A 16,073-nucleotide genomic window follows, 5' to 3' on the forward strand; every position below is an offset into this window, starting at 1 on the left:
AGGCCCTCGCCTGCCAGGTTACCACCATCTTCCATTTGAAATCTGCTAGCTTGTTTATGATTAGAAGCTTGATTAGAAATATCATCATCTCAAGGATACAGTTGGAGCAATAGCATGTATCTATCATTATTTCTTGATTTGAACCCACTTATGTTGTTCCAATTTGCAATGCATAGGAGCCTGCTATCCGATGCATGACTGGAGGAGGGTGTCTTTCTTCTTCGACTCGGTGGGTTTTTGGTAAGTTGCTGGTGTCAGTACTCCTTTGTGGCGGCGGTTCTTTTTGGTCCGTCTGTGCCGTCATGCTTTGGCGGTCTTGCTGCGACCGGCGTAACCTGTTTATCGCTTTAATGAAGATTGCAATGTTGGGTGTTGGAGAAATCGGAATGATCAGAGTTGTTTCCTGTGCGTGCACGTTCGTAGTATTTGCTTCATGAATTGCGCTTGTCTGATCTGAATTGTATGTTGAGACACCGCAGCTGTTGTGCTGTTATGCACTTTTTTTTTGTCAGATATTAGCCATGTGTTCGAGATAAAAATCGGCATAGTTGATGCCAAAAGTTGGAATTCTTTTTTGCTGACGAGTTGTTTTTGTGTGAGAAAATTCCGTTTGCTGCTGGCATGACAGGAGGGTGCCTCTCTTTATTCGACTTGGTGGTACAGCAGTGTAGGTTTCCGACGCGGCCTTGTCCACCACAGCCTGCGTTGCTTATGTGGTTTGGTTTCGACCTGGCGTTTTTTAATTGTACAGTACGGAGACAGGAGCGGTCATATTAAAAAGGTGTTTTACGTACCGAACGATGGTTTCGACTCTGCCGTCGTGACTCCCTCTACCCGTCTCACTTGGGAACGTGCACGGAGACTTGATTACGCGCGCTCGCCTGCCAGCCTGGCTCCAGAAGCGAAGCGACCCCTGCGCGTGCGCGTGCTCTCTTGGAGCTGCCGTCTCCTCCGGATGGAGCCTGATGCCCCACTCGCCGGTCTTCGACGAGTAAGAGCACGCCCATGTGACCCACTCCAGATCCTCCTCGTCTTGGTAGCTGTTCTGGTAGCCGACGGTGTCAGAATAGACCATCGCCAAGCCAAAGGGCCTCCTCCCGTGACAGCCGCGGTGGTCAGACTGCGCCGCCTCCTCCCTCACCCAACCCTGCGACGCCTGCTCCCTCACCAAACCTTGGCCGCAGAGCTCCGCTGCACCTCCGGCGAGGTCCAGAACAGGAAGGCGAAGAACCAGCGCGTCCAAGCGCGGGCCTTTTCCCCCGCGCTGGCCGCGGCTGCTGAATATCCGATCTGCATCGCTGCAAGGCGTGCCAGCGAGGTGCGCCTCGTCCCCGGCGACCGCGGCCTTCTCTGTCCGTCGGCTGGGCCTCTAGATCCGGCGACAGCGGCTGCTATCAGCCGCCTGCTCGCGCGCATCGGAGCTGGTGACGAAGGCGACGGCGGCTGTCGCGGTTCCGCCGGGTCGTCTCTTGCATCATCAGCGCCAAGCCGCGGAAGGGGGGGCCACCAGGAGGACGCCGTCGAGCTCGGCAAGTTTGCCTGCTGCTTCCCCACGACCAAGGTCAGACGCTCCTCCTATCACCTTCACTAGCTTCTCTGCTGGAAGGATACATCGCTGCACTGCTCATGCCGTTCCTGTTCTTTGCTGTGTCGACAGTTGAGACGAGGCTGTGCTGCTGCCACCTACCGTAGCTGCTGCCAGAGGCCACCTTTCCATGCTCCTGTCGCAAACGACGACCTCCCCTATAAGCTGCTGCTGGTGAGTCCCTCTTGTCCGTGTAATCTTGCTAAACGAAAATTCTTTCTTGATGTTCAATTGGTAGGCAGTATAGGAATCTTGCGTGTATGGATGCCAACATGTTTGAGTAAACGAAAAATGGTTGTGTGCATAGGCACTAGTATATGTGCCAAGTTGCTTTGATGTTTGTGATGCATACGGCAGTACTGAGAACCTTGCATATTCTTCAGGTTCAAATCATACTGGAAGAGGAGATGTGGGGTGTGAAGGTGCTGTACCGGGAGGTGGTGTCGGTGGCGAACACCATCGGCAACATCCTCAAGTGCAACGTGCAGGCACTCAGGTGGCTGAGAATTGACTAGTATATACTGATTATGATTGTTCTATTTTAACTGCAGTATGGAGCTTCCATTTGCTCACACTAGAATCAATGCATGAATCTGTTCTAGATTAAATCCATGACTTGGTTCAGGTTGGTTGGAAAGGAATTTGCCATGTTCTGTAGCATTGCTTCCTGTTCATGGACAGCAAGTTGTTCTTATGATATCATCGCCTTATTATTTTACAGTCTTTGCGAAATATCTGTATTTGTTTTGCTGATCATGCTCTCTTTTTTGTCCGAGGGATAACGAGGAGGACTGAACGACCGTCGTTGCCCCTTCTTCTTCTTCTTCTTCTTCTTCGACTCCATGTGTTTTATGGGGAAGTTTCTAGCTCCTCTTTGTGATTTCTAAGTCTTTTTGTAGTATTTGGACCTCAAATATGTGTGAAGCTTGAATTGCTTTCTTGGATATAGTGGTGGATGTACTTGTTTCTGTCAAATGAAGCTTGTATTTATTGCATATTTTCTTGATCTGTGTGTATATTTGGATGTCAAATGGGTTGGTCTTGTGTGACTTGCTCATCACTGTATTTGCTGTTGTGTTATGAATGTGGATGTTTGAGAATGTAGACGAGTCCATGCCGATTTTTTCTTGACCTGTGTAGTTGAATCATTAGCTGAAGGATGTGTTGGCAACTGTGTCTTTGTTGCCTGCTGTTTTACCGACGGTGGTTTGCTTGAGTAAATAATTAGTAGTGTCTTGTATTCAAGTTGCTGGACAAGAGAGGTAGAGCTCCAGGAAGCTGTTAGTTTAGAATGATTTTAGCAATTTTTTTGGTGTTGAGTTGCATGAGTGGGTATTCTTGTCCTGAATCTACTACATGATTTGAGTCTAGGAAACCAGGAAAGGTGATTGCCTGAATCTGTTTGATTGGAGTGGAGTGAGGAAATGTGGAAAGGTCATGTGAGAAATTAGCTACTAGTGTAGGATGAATGAAACTGAAAATCAATGGCAGGCAGGTATAGATGCGAGAGCAAGAAAGAAATGGAGAGTTTACGTGAGTGAATGGATTCGTGGGCTAGCGAGCAGCAGTAGTAGTAGTACTACTATCCCAGGCTGTTTGGAATTAATTAAATGTTGAGCAAGGCTGGCAGTCACGTCGCTGTCAGAGGAGGATGTGCTGCTCCTGCTAACCATCACAGCTGCTGCAGACTTGATTACGCGCGCGCGCTCGCCTGCCAGCCTGGCTCCAGAAGCGAAGCGACTCGAACCGACTCCCGAACGTGCGACTCCAGCTGCCGTCTCCTCGGGATGGAGCCTCAAGTACGTCCACACCCGAATCTTGGATGCACCTCACATCGCCCCAGGAGCACGCCCACTCCAGATCCTCCTCGTCTTGGTAGCCGTTCTGGTAGCCGACGGTGTCAGAATAGACCATCACAGCCGCGGTGGTCGCACTCGGCCGCCGCACAGACAATGGCTGCGGTTGGGTTGTCTCCCTGGAACGTGTTGTCCCACATCGCCTCTGGCACCGGCACGCGCTCCTGGTCGCCAGTGGTTGGATCCCACAGCACGAGCTCACCCCAACCCGGAACCATGTCGAGGAGAAGCGCGCGGCCATGGCGGTAGTCGAGGGCCAGGTAGTCGCCTGGGACGGCGAGGGAGAAGGCTGAGCCTGTGGTGGCGGCGAAGTCTTTTACGGCCTTGCGGCTGTTTCGGAGGAAGCCCGGTGCGGGGGTCTCCGTGGAGCTCGTGGAGGCGGCGGCGGAACCTGCGGTGCGAGATGATGCGTCGCCAGGGCTTGCAGACGAGCGAGGCGCGGACGAGGCACGACGGCTCGTCGGGAGGGAGGCGGAGGAGGATCTCCTCGATGAGCTCGTCCGGCGGCGCCATGGAGCTTGCTAGGTCTGGGCTTGGACTGAGGAGAGCGTGCAGTGAAATGTTGGGCCTCACCAGATTCATGAAGATAACTTTGAGTTCTTTTTTTCTTTTTCCTTAATTGGAAAAAATAGCTCCTGAATTTGAATTTTGACATGTGAATTGTTCTTTTACTTCTTTTTTAATACCATTTTAATTGAAACTACTCCCTCCGACTAGAATTAGGTGTCCGACACGTAGTTCTCAGGGTTTTTTTTTATTTTAACCCTCTGTATTTTAAAACTGGAACCAAACGCTCCAATCGATCATAGTCCCGACTACCACGCTTCGGTTCCGTATTTTAAACAGCGGCCTCCCACGCTTCGCTCCGGGGCCTCCTCTCGCCCTAGCGCTCGTCGGCCTCCATCGAGCTCGCCTCTCGCCGCCATCCTCCGTCGAGCTCGTTAACCGCCAGCGGCCTCCCTTGAGCTCCTGTCTCACCGCCGTTCTCCGCTCGCCTCCCCCGTCCATGGGTCCGCCTCAAGGAGGGTGGCGCCGCCGGGGCAGTATCTCCTCCCTCCCTGGCGGCCACGCCTCGAACCTTCTCCGGAAGGTCACTCCGCCGAGATCACCTCTCGCCAGCAGTCTTCGCGCACCTCTCGCCGGCAGTCTCCGCTCATCTCAAGGTGGCCGGCGCCGTCGAGCAAGCTTTTCCTCCAAACTTGTAGTCGTCCCTGCGGCCTGCACCTGCAGCCTTCTCCCGCCGGCCTCCTTACGGGACGAGAAGGCATGGACACAAGGTCGATCGATGTCGCCTCCCCTGCCGGATCCGTCCCTCGCCATTGTTCCAGTTGATGAAGCAACACCCCAGGCGCATCCTGGATTCTGCAACACCCTGCAATGTCTCGATTTGGTAGGTCCTCCAGTCTGCATCACATGTTGATTTGGAGTAGCACATGAGTATACTGTAAAACTGGATGGTTCAAGGCAATTTTAAAGCTCAGTTCTACGAAACAATGTTCAGAAAGTTGAACATAATCATCCCTAGTTAATCTTGTAGACTGCACTGGAGTATGAGACATGGCAAAGGCGTGTACCATAATTATGAGACATTAACAATGTTAAGGAAATCGGTAATCGTTAATCGCTCGGCCGGCTTGGGAGTAGCAATTAATCGGAATTCGGACGATTAAGCGATTTAATCGGTCGGCTATTAATCGGTGCAACCTACACAAATTAGCACTTAAAACAATTTATATAAGAAAAATAATAGTATACAAGCCTCTATATGTCTCTCCCTACTTCTCTAAAGCCTAAAATCCTAGAAAAAGTTTTACGCTTCTCCTCCATGACCTAATCTTTAAGGTCGGAGCGAATAAGGATCCACTAGCCGAAGTTGTGTTCCTTCCTTCCACTTCTTCTCCTCTCACCTCTGAAGTTTATATTCTCCCACCACCTACCTAGGGTACGACCCCTCTTACACCTCAACCACCTAACCTATTGAAAGCGTCCTCCAGTTCCTGGACGAGCTCCTCATGGTGATCGAGCTCCTGTATCTGAGGTCTGGAAAACTACGAGTAACTGGTCCAGTGCAGGACGGCAAGAAACTATTTGGAAACAGTGTAAATGAAGCTACCGGAGGCTGCAATCAAGCGGGAGCTTCGCAAAATCTACTTTATTAGGAAGGGGTAGCGTCGCATTAGCGATATGGATTGAAAATATTGTAACTTTTTGACCAAGTGTGGTAGTTAATCGGGAAAATACCTAGTAATCGGACTTTCGGATGATTAATCGGGCTAAAGGATTAACACAAGAGATTAATGGTAATCGACACGGTCACGCCCTAGTAGCGATTAATCGGCCTAGTGATCGTTGAATCGGCCTAGTTTTTGAACAGTGGACATTAATAAAAAGTCCAGAGACTTGCAGAAAAATAACATTGCAGTACCTTTCCTCAAGATGGCAATCTCCGAATAAATTTGACAAAATGACAAGGTCATCAAAGTAGTTGCAAGCAATATCTTGACATGACCCTCTTAAATGCGCTCTGAGTAGTCCTTGCCCCACTCGCCGGACCAACCATGCAATTAGTTCATCTCGGGGCCTTCGGCGAGCTTCAAAGAGACCAAATTATACCCACATCTTCATTTCAAACTCGGAGTGGCCTTCTTATCACTGCGTATGTGTTGAGCTTAGAGTAATCTTGCCAACACCGCAAAGTTCACCGACAATACATGAAGCAGAGACCACATCTCGTTAGTTTCTTCAAGTATGATCAACTTGCTTGGCAGCGATGGTGAAAAGGGGGACCACGAGCTGATCTTGCCGCCATTGGAAAAGAAGAGCTGCAGGCTAGAGGCGAGACAGTCACCCAGAAGAGCCAAAGCGTAGCTTCGGCTTGAGGACGACGCCTCTAGTACCGGGAGGTAGTTGTGCAGATCCCGTAATAGTTTCTTCAAAGCCAAACCAACCTGCAAAGAATGACACGCAGCTTTGATGATCTGCTTTCAGGCATTGGCCGTGAAAAATCAAATTAATGTTGCTAAATTTCAAATGTGCTCACACCCTGTCCGCGGTATTAGTTATTGTGGTTGAACCGCCGTGCAAGTGCTACTGAATCACAACCGACGTAGTCACACTATTAAGTTGCGAGACCAAAATCTTATAGCGTGCATCTTCTTGTAGGCTATGGACAAGAGAACAAGAGGAGTGTCACAAGTCAACAAGAGAACAAGAGGAGTGCTAAAGGACAACAAGAGAAAGAGAATAAACAAGAAGATGAGTCCAATATGATGATCCACTAGTTCTATCCAATGAGTAAGTTACAATTCATATCTAATTTTCTCTTGAAAATTTGTATTTCTGATTTTTGAAGGATGTTTATACTCATCATGTAAACTAAATTTAATCTTCTCTCTTCACAGCTATGTGAAGGATCAACTTGCTGGCGGCGAACTATATAAGCTTGTTTCCAAGAGGAAGAAAGTACCCCTTAGTGCAAAAGCTGCGTGGAGATATAATAGAATGCGCCGGGAGGACATCTTCTTGAAACCTTTGATCAAGATGAGGCAGAGATTCCCTCGGACAAGAGAACATGATAAGACTAATGAAGCTCAATATGGTGTCATTGATCTCAATTTGAGCCCACCACATCAGATGCATGAGCACCAGAGATGCTTGGATGGTGTCATTGATCTCAATTTGATCCCACCACATCAGATGCATGAGCAACAGAGATGCTTGGATGGTGTCATTGATCTCAATTTGAGCCCACCACATCAGATGCAGGAACAGGAGAGGCTAGAGCATGAGAGAGGAAAGCATGATGTCCCAGATCTACCTGATGAGATGAGGCTAGAGCATGAGAGAGGAAAGAATGATGTTCCAGATCTACCTGATAGGGTGAGGCTAGAGTATGAGAGAGGAAAGGATGATGTCCCAGATCTACCTGATGAGGTGAGGCTAGAGCATGAGAGAGGCAGGGAACTTAGAGACGATGAGAGATTTGCTGCTTATTTTGCCTTGGAAGTAATAAGAAGAAGAGATAGAGGGTTCCAAACAGGAGATAAGTAACTCATTGTAGACATGCTAAAGACAAGCAAACGAACAATCGAAAGGGTGTGGAATTTAGCCCAGGGGCAGATTGCAAAAGGGCAACCAGTTGATGTGTCAAACAAAAAAGAAGGGTCATGTTGGCCGTAAGAGAATAGATTTGGGCCTTTCGAGGGTACCAACAATCCCACTGAATAAGAGGAGGACGATCCGATCCTTAGCAAAGACCCTGGGTGTTAACAGCTCAACTTTATACTGCGGGTTTCAGTGGGGTGAGCTGAAACATCACACTAACCCCCTAAAGCTGTCGATGACTGACGTAAACAAAATCCAGCGAATGCAATTCTGCCTCGATGTAGTCACTGAGAATTCTTTGCTATCTCCCGAGCCAACATTCAAGGTTATGGACGATAGGGTCCACGTTGATGAGAAATGGTTCATTCTCAGTAGGGAGAGAAACACGTTGACGTGGGCATTACCCTTCGGGTAACTACTGTTGCTCTACCCTGCACGGTCCAACTGGAGGCCCATGAAGGTACCCGATGGCAAGATGGGCCGCTAGGACGGTGCGACGGAAGATTACTTGGAGTACAAGACATGGAGGAAGCCAAACAAGGAAAGATTAGAGATAGATCTACTGTAAACCAACTCGTACTCAGATAGACCTCTCGAGACCTGACCACCTATATAAAGGCCAGGAGAGGGGCTATCGAGGGACAATCAATCTTAGAAAAACTAGCCAGCAGAAGCTTAGAACTAGGTTACCCTAGCAACTAGCATATCGACGAGATCACAGCCGAACTATTCGGCACCCCATTGTAACCTGTTTTCATCATAATCAAAGAACAGACATGCAGGACGTAAGGGTTTTACCTCATCGAGGGCCCCGAACCTGGGTAAATCGCTCTTCCCGCTTGTCTGCGTACCGATGTCTCGTGTCAGCTTGCAGGATTCCATCAACCCTAAGCCCCTATCGGAGGGCATTGCCGAGGAGCACCCTCAACAATTGGCGCCGTCTGTGGGAACCCTGTCGGCACAAGGCAGGACATCGGCAGATCCGATCATGACATCGGCAGCTTCGCCGGCAAATTCGCCGGCAACTTCATCAGCAACTTCATCAGCAGCTTCGTCGATACCATCGTCGCCAATCCTGGGAAGCCCGATTCGATTCGGCTCCTACGAGTTTACTCCACACAGCGATTCCTCCCGCTCGAACTTTTCAGGTCTACAAGGGAACATGGAGATGACCTTCGGCAGCGTCCACTACAACGTCAACGCAGAAGGAATCCTTCGATTGCTGGAATCCCCCGCCTCCGGATCGACGAGTTCAAGCGCACCATCGTCACTCGACCTGTCGGCTGGTCTGATAGGATCGACGTGCTCACCCGCGCCCTCGACTCCCCGCTCGGTGTCCTCCATGTCGGTAGGGTCTGACGATCCCACGTCTTCGGAATTAACCTCGTACTACTGCCTGAACTGCGACACCAGGCACGGGCTGGGATCGAGCGACACGCCGTTCATCTGCAATGCCCAGTATTCATCGGGAGAGGACAGCATCCACAGCGCCGTCCAGGGAATCACCCGAAGACCAGCACACCATCAGGTTTATGTCGCCAATAACACGGGAAACACAAGGCGCAGAGGTGACGAGGATCATACCCCCCGGTCCAGTAGAAGGGCGAGTTTTGAGGACAGCGCTAGCAACCGCGACAGCGATTACACCATCGCGGATGAGGAGTGGGCAGCAGCAAGGGCAGCAGTACTCAACAACACGCCGCTCCCCGCGGGGACTTCGGTTAGAACCCTCAATGCTTATCGCTCCATACTAGAGAAGAACCGGGAGCACCTGTCGAAAGAGCAAGCCTCCCTCGAGAGACGCTTATCTGCAGCGGATCGATCCAGCGAACGACGAAGGGGCTCACAAGGGAGTGCCTCCCGAAACACTCAGGGAGCAGGCAAGCACCGGTCGAGGATGTCCAGGCTTTCGGAAGATGACGCCAGAGAGATAACATCGAATCTGACTAAATCCTTTATGACTACGGATACCGCGGGCATGCCACGGCCGAAAACCGTCGCAGGAGCAACAGCCAACCTCGCCGCTTACCTCATCAACCAGCGCCCCGAAGGATCCATGGCTCAAGCCCATCGAGGTGCCCTGGAAAGCCTCGCAATATTGGGGAACAACCTGGTCCCGTCAAAGGAAAAGACCACCTTCTAAGGCAGTGGGTCGAAGCATCATGCGAGAGATGCTCGGGACGAAATCACCCAGAGCAAGATCGACAAAGCAAGGCGATGACGCGCCGCTAGAAAGGACGACGACAGCGATTCTTCAGATGAAGACCAGGAGTACGACGGCGAACTCAGGGGAGCCGACTGTCTAAGTTACAAAATCCGTGAAGCAATGCCGCCCAAAAAGTTTAAACCTACCCCTACCAACGCTGCCAAGTACGATGGGCAGCAAGAACCAAGATCCTGGATAGACGACTACTTGCAGACTGTGATCCTGCACAAAGGAAACCAGATAGCGGCAATGCAGTGCTTACAGCTTTACTTGAAAGATTCAACACGGGCCTGGCTAAGAGGGCTGCCGAAAGGTTCTGTCAAATCATGGGACGACCTAGTAGACGCCTTCGTTGCCAACTTCCAAGCAACATACAAAAGGCCCGTCGGGATCGAAGAGCTACGGAATTGCCGGCAGAAGCAGAAGGAGTCGATGCGTTCATACATCGGGAGATTCACAAAGCTCCTGAACACTGCCGAAGACGTATCTGTCGACAGAGCAATCGACGCTTTCAGCGACGGCGTTCAGCGGGAAAGTTACATAGAAGAGCTCGGGCGCAAAAAGCCAAAAACCATAACCAAGCTAATGGAAATCACCAACAGCTGGGCTGATGGTGAGGATAACGTACGAAGGCCACGGCAGCGTAGTGATGACGAAGACGATGACCAGCCGAAGCACGACTCAGGTGGCCGAAGGGATCGTCACAAGAGAAGGAAAAACCGCAACTACGATGACAACAATCTGGTAGCCGTAGGGTATTCCGATCGACAGGACGATCGAGACGACAGGCACGATGGCAACAGGAACAACTCTGCGAACCGTGGTAATTATAAACCACGACAGCAGAGGACTCCCGAACTACCCTATGCTGAACAGGTCAACGCCCCCTGTTACCTACATTCGTATGTCGATTCCAAGGACGGCAAAACGAAGTCAAGTCACCTGCTCAGGGACTGCCGGCAGTTCCTTGACATGCACAAACTCATCCAGCAAGCCAAAGGCCCGGCCATGACTACCACCACCACCCCCACCTCCACCGCAGCATCAAGTCCAGTAGGCTCAACCCCATCAACCCAACGAAGCGTTTCCACCACCACGTGGGCAGATGAGCATGATCCACAGGACAGGTGTTTCGAAAAGGGAGATGAAGAAGCTCACCCGAGAGATCAACTTGGCAGAAAGCATCATGGCAAATATCCCTGAGTACGTCGACTGGTCTTCTCAGAACATTACATTCAGTCGAGCAGATCACCCGATGACCATACCAAAACTAGGACACGCCACCTTGGTAGTCAAAGCACAAATTGGCGGGTTCAAGATGAGCAAAGTCTTCATGGATGGCGGAAGCGGACTAAACCTGATATTCGTCGACACCATCAGAAGCATGGGGATCACCATGAGCATGCTGGAGGAAACAGACACATGCTTCCACGGGATCCTTCCAACCGCACCAGGCCACTCTCTTGGCAAAGTCCACCTGAATGTAATCTTCGGTAGAGCCGACAATTTCAGGAAGGAAAAAATCGAGTTTGAAGTGGTGAACTGGGAGTCACAGTATCACGCTATACTCGGGAGACCAACGTATGCCAAGTTCATGGCTGTGCCACATTATGCATACCTCAAGCTGAAAATGCCTGGGAACAATGGGACAAACATCACAGTCTATGGAAGTTTTTCGCGCTCGGACAATTGTGATCGCGACTTTCAGAGGATTGCTGCAAAGTTCGGGCCACAGCGAGAAATCATCAACCCTCCGCCCAAGCTGTCTTTACAAGAGATCAAGGAAGAAAAAGGTGGCAGGGAAACCAAGAAGAAACCAGCTGCTCTCGCCCTTAAAGCTTCGGCAGCAGAAGCTTCGGCAGCAGAAGCCTCGGCAGCAAAGGTTTCGATAGTTGATGGCACAGAAGGCTTAGGAGAAAGCAAGACGATGGCTACCACCGCTCAAACCTCTGATGAAACCAGCAACGCTGCAGCAATCACTAACGCGGTGAAGAAGCCAGAAGAAGAGAAGAACTCCTTCCTTGACTAAGCAGTTTACTAGCTTTTATTTTCTTTTTCCTTTATTATAAACAGGGCCTTCCCCTTTTCGCCCTCTAGCATCGTGCTCACCTTATTAATAAGAACTTAAGCTCTGATTCTTTGCTAAGCATTGCAGTAACTACAAAACTTCTAAAGCCCCATCACTATGTAAAAATAGTACGAGGCAGAAGATCGTGCTCCAACAAGCCTCTACGAGCGCTAAAACAACGTTGACCTTTCCCTCTGCTATAGATGCCTCTACGAGTGCCGTAAATAGCAAGAGTTTGGAAATACACGTAAACAACAACCCACGTTCGATATTTTACTTATGGAAATATCAAAGAACAACGGGCTCATCGGCAGAATCACTACACCCGAAGTATTCGGGAGTGCCTGTCGAAATTTAAAACGGTTGAAAGCAAAGTTGCGCATACAACAGGTTTAGCAAGACCTGCAACACGAGCTGATCACTCACATGATTTGCTAACCAACCAATATACATACATCTAAAACAAGCAACTAAGATTCGCTCAAAACTTGCCAACGGCAATAAAATGGTAAAAGTACATACGCATGTATCTACCAAATGAGAGGGCATCATTACATAATCCAGAAACTTGGATAAAGTAGCCAAATTTTCTATTTACAAAACGGACATTAAACCCCTGAAATCACCCTTGTGGAGTTCCTCTTTCTTCAGGTACCCTTGAGTCTTCCTCGAGTCTGTCGACAACTATGTTGGCAGGCAACAATACCTTCGGGTACAGCGCCTCCAAGTCTCCAGTAGCGTTGGCAATCGACAACAAACCTGCCGAAGGATAACGGGCAAGCACAAGGGCAAGTGTAAACCTGGCCCCTGCAAAAACTTGCGCACGTACCAACTCTCGGACCTTCTTGGCGTTACCAAATTCAGACATCAAGGCAAGGAGAGTTGGAGGAACTGCGTTTAATGGGAACATTGTCTTCCAAACCACCCTCATAGCCTTATAGCACTTGTCAAAAAAGGTATGGACCTGCTGAACCCGATCTTGAAATCGCGCGACAGCCGAAGCCTTCGAGTGCTCCCGCCAGAAAATTTCTTCGGATGAGGATAGCTGGGTCAATGCATTCACACGTTCGTGAATCCGTTTGTTCTCCTCTGCGCGGTTCAGAGCTATGACTGGTACAGAAGTAAGCAAAGGATCAGATAAGATTCTATCAATCAAAGGACAGCTCAGTAAGAGCATACCGCTCTACGTCAGCTGCAATCTCGCTCTTCTTGTCGACAATTGCAGCCAAGGCGTAAGTGCTGCGCAGGTCCTTCTCCATCTGCGTGATCCGATCCTTCATTCGTTGGACCCGATCACCTTCGGGAAGAACGCCCGAAGAGTCATCAACAAATGAGGGCACCGGGAAAACCTGCAGACAACAGCGTCAAAAGGATGATGGTTATGGATAAATCAAGCATCCAACGTAACTCCCATCGGGAGAGGTACAAGAAATTCCTATCAGGAGAAGTACAAATGAAGATATTATGACAAAAGTATGTTGGCAACATTGCCAGCACAGTGTTCATTACAAACTTGAGTTCTTGCAACAGAATAATGTTTCATACTAGCCCAAGGAAAAAATTGTTACAACAATCAAGGAGCCTGAGTCTGAGTCGACAGGCTCGGGCCAGCCGATGCCTTTCCCGACGAAACTAAATCAAGGAGCTGGCGAGCACAAGTACGGCAGATACTGTAAAGGCGCTTAAGTTAACAAGTCGCCCATCTTTTTCTTTCGGCAGCTCCTTAGTCATTTCTTCGATGTCAGCCTTAAAGCCGTAACCCATCATAAGTTGGAAGGCAAGAAGGGCACCATAGGTACGTGAGGTGCGCTTGAATACCTCGATGACCTCCTTGGTGTCGACTGCGAAGGCATCAATCAGCTGCCCCAGATTCTTCTCTTGCTTGGCCTTGGGGAATATCATTGAATGCATCCGCGCCAGAGCACCCTTTCCCTTGTCAAGCAGCTCCCGGGTAAGCTGGTGGGTGGCGAGAACCATTGACACACCATTTGCCGGGGAGTTGCTTGGAACTTTGTCCAAAGCAGTAACAGGGATACTGGCGGCTTCTGCAAAGAGATTAAAGGAAATCGTTGACGAAGGAACAGATCCATAGAAAGTGGTAATCTGCAAGAGATGTAAAAACTTACCAAGCAGGGCCAAGGCAGACTGACGGAGAAGTTCATCATTTTCTGCCGCCCGAGTTTCCTCCTCCTTCAGCCTCTCCTTCAGCTTGTTCAGCTCTTCTTTCAGGGAGTCGACCTCCTGGCGAGCTATGGCAGCCTTTTTGATGGCGCCATCCAGCTTTGAAGAGGAAGACTTAGCCTCCTCTTGCAGCCGAATTTTGTCCGCCTCCAGAGAGGTGAATTGAGAGGCGAAGGCCTCTAAAGAGGATATCACACCCCGTAGATCCTTGAAGAGAGGGAATGTTTTACAAAAATCATTAGGCAAAGATACATTCCAAAAGATTCTTGTTAAATTCTACAAAGGCTTACAGAAGGAGGGGCTGTGGTAGCAGTAGGAGCATCTTTCCCTTTGGAAAGGGAAGAGGCAGTTGATGCTTGCGCCGCGGGAGCCGCCTTAGGAGCCGAAGCTTCGGAAGCTGCGGCGGCTGGCGAGACAGCATCAGACCGGACCCTCTTAGGCGGAGGCTCAATGAAATCATCATCACTGCAAGAAAGATTTGATCCACTAAGTTATGAGAAAAATGCGAAAAGACCAAGGAGCTGAAAATAGTAAAAGGAAGAAAAACACTTACATATCAAGGAGATCATCTTCGTCGGCAAAGCCGCTGATTGACCTCTTCATAGGAGAAGCCCTGGTCTCCTCCGCAGCTGCATTAACAAAGGCATCATGATCAGCGTCATCATCACGCACTGATCCCTCTGTGGCGCAAGTGTCATCGGCTGACGGGGGGAGATTGGTGTAAGCAGTTTCAGAATCTATCGGGTCATCGTGATCGATTGTTGGGTTTGTATGCTCAACAGTACGAGAATCAACGGGTTCTGAAGAGCCTCTTCCTTCGGAAGTATTATTTGGCGAGTTATGAAAGTCCCCGGAAGCTATGGGGGTCTGTAGAAGAAAAGACGAATGAGAATAACAGTCATCATATCGATTAAGTAAATAGCAGCATACCAAGAATTTGAGGAGGGAAATTACCTCTGGTGGTGGATGATCGGCGTCAAAAGGAGTATACGGAGACAACAATGGGATCGAGTCTTCCTGGCTAAAGAAAGTGAGGCGACGGACTTCATCAAGCAGTTCTTTTTCCGACAGTTCGGCAGCATTAACTCTGGTCTCGTCCTTTGGACCCGAATACAACCACATTGGACGAATTCTAGCCATAACTGGTTGGACTCAACGTTTCAGAAACACTGCTGCTACATCAGTACCAACCATGGTTTGGCCATCAGCTTCTTTAATCCGAAGAAATCTAGCAAATAGTTCGTCGGCTGCTACTTTTTCGTCGGGAGAAAGAACATTCTTCCAGGAATTCTTAGGCTTGGCTTCAAGGGCGTCGACAAAGCAGGGAAGTTGAGATTCGGGTGACAAGGAATCCTTGATGTAGAACCACTTCAACCTCCACCCTTGCACGGACTCTCTCATTGGGAAATTGAAGTAATTGACATCCGAACGAGCTACAAATCCCACTCCTCCGGTGACAAAGGATCCGTTACTACTGCTGTATCTCTTCACATAGAAGATCTTTTTCCACAACCCAAAATGAGGCTCAATGCCCAGATATGCTTCGCAGAGGGTGATAAACACAACAACGTGGAGGATTGAGTTGGGAGTGAGTTGCCATAATTGGATTTCGTAAGTTCGCAAGAGATGGAGGAGGAATTCGTGGACGGGAAGCGAAAGACCTCGATATAAGAACGATAAGAACATCACGGTAAAACCGGCAGGGGGATTAGGTCGAGAAATCGCACCTGGAAAGATAACGTTCCCCTCATCGGAGGAGATCAATCCCAGGCTTCGGGATCTTTTTTCGTCACGCTTGGTGACGGTAGAGGCTGTCCAATCTCCAGGCCTGGCTGCTGAACTTGGTGGCGCCATCGGCGCTGGAGCTGGGGGAGGAGCGTCGGGGGCGCCTTCTTTTGAAAAAATCGAGGAAGATTTGGCGGCGGCACCGCCGCTCGTGGAACTGGCGGCGGCGCTAGGGTTCTTCTTCTTCATCATTGTGAGATTTGGGAGAAATCGGAAGACAGTGGTGGCGGCGCGAGCGGTTGTGAACAGGAGAAGAAGAAGAACAGCGAAGGGATGAATGAAGGAGAG

At 49.7% G+C, this 16,073-nt stretch overlaps 2 protein-coding genes across 2 annotated transcripts; one reads left to right on the forward strand and one right to left on the reverse strand.

Moving 5' to 3' along the window:
* The first annotated feature begins 412 nt into the window (after positions 1–412).
* LOC127307945 (uncharacterized) lies at positions 413–2,319 on the forward strand. The gene is made up of 3 exons (XM_071821681.1): positions 413–1,561; positions 1,658–1,759; positions 1,969–2,319. The coding sequence occupies exons 1-3, from the start codon at positions 956–958 to the stop codon at positions 2,098–2,100; spliced, it is 840 nt and encodes a 279-aa protein (XP_071677782.1). The 5' UTR covers positions 413–955; the 3' UTR covers positions 2,101–2,319.
* Positions 2,320–13,052: 10,733 nt separating this feature from the next.
* On the reverse strand, positions 13,053–15,854 carry LOC139832387 (uncharacterized). Its single transcript, XM_071822134.1, has 5 exons — positions 15,794–15,854; positions 14,554–14,629; positions 14,291–14,465; positions 13,946–14,207; positions 13,053–13,864 (listed from the first exon to the last, which is right to left on the reverse strand). The coding sequence occupies exons 1-5, from the start codon at positions 15,852–15,854 to the stop codon at positions 13,452–13,454; spliced, it is 987 nt and encodes a 328-aa protein (XP_071678235.1). The 3' UTR covers positions 13,053–13,451.
* Between the last annotated feature and the right edge of the window lie 219 nt (positions 15,855–16,073).

The sequence above is a fragment of the Lolium perenne genome, chromosome 6, assembly GCF_019359855.2.
Source record: "Lolium perenne isolate Kyuss_39 chromosome 6, Kyuss_2.0, whole genome shotgun sequence".
Lineage (NCBI taxonomy): Eukaryota > Viridiplantae > Streptophyta > Magnoliopsida > Poales > Poaceae > Lolium > Lolium perenne.

Bases quoted from the DNA above. Each gene is read 5' to 3' on its own strand.
- LOC139832387 (XM_071822134.1), bottom strand. From the start codon at position 15,854: ATGGCGCCACCAAGTTCAGCAGCCAGGCCTGGAGATTGGACAGCCTCT. The intron at 14,630-15,793 runs GTGACGAAAAAA...TTGTTAATGCAG, and splicing joins AGCCTCTACCGTCACCAAGC to CTGCGGAGGAGACCAGGGCT. The intron at 13,865-13,945 runs GTAAGTTTTTAC...ATCTCTTTGCAG, and splicing joins GTCTGCCTTGGCCCTGCTTG to AAGCCGCCAGTATCCCTGTT.
- LOC127307945 (XM_071821681.1), top strand. From the start codon at position 956: ATGGAGCCTGATGCCCCACTCGCCGGTCTTCGACGAGTAAGAGCACGC. The intron at 1,562-1,657 runs GTCAGACGCTCC...CTGTGTCGACAG, and splicing joins GCTGCTTCCCCACGACCAAG to TTGAGACGAGGCTGTGCTGC. The intron at 1,760-1,968 runs GTGAGTCCCTCT...CATATTCTTCAG, and splicing joins TCCCCTATAAGCTGCTGCTG to GTTCAAATCATACTGGAAGA.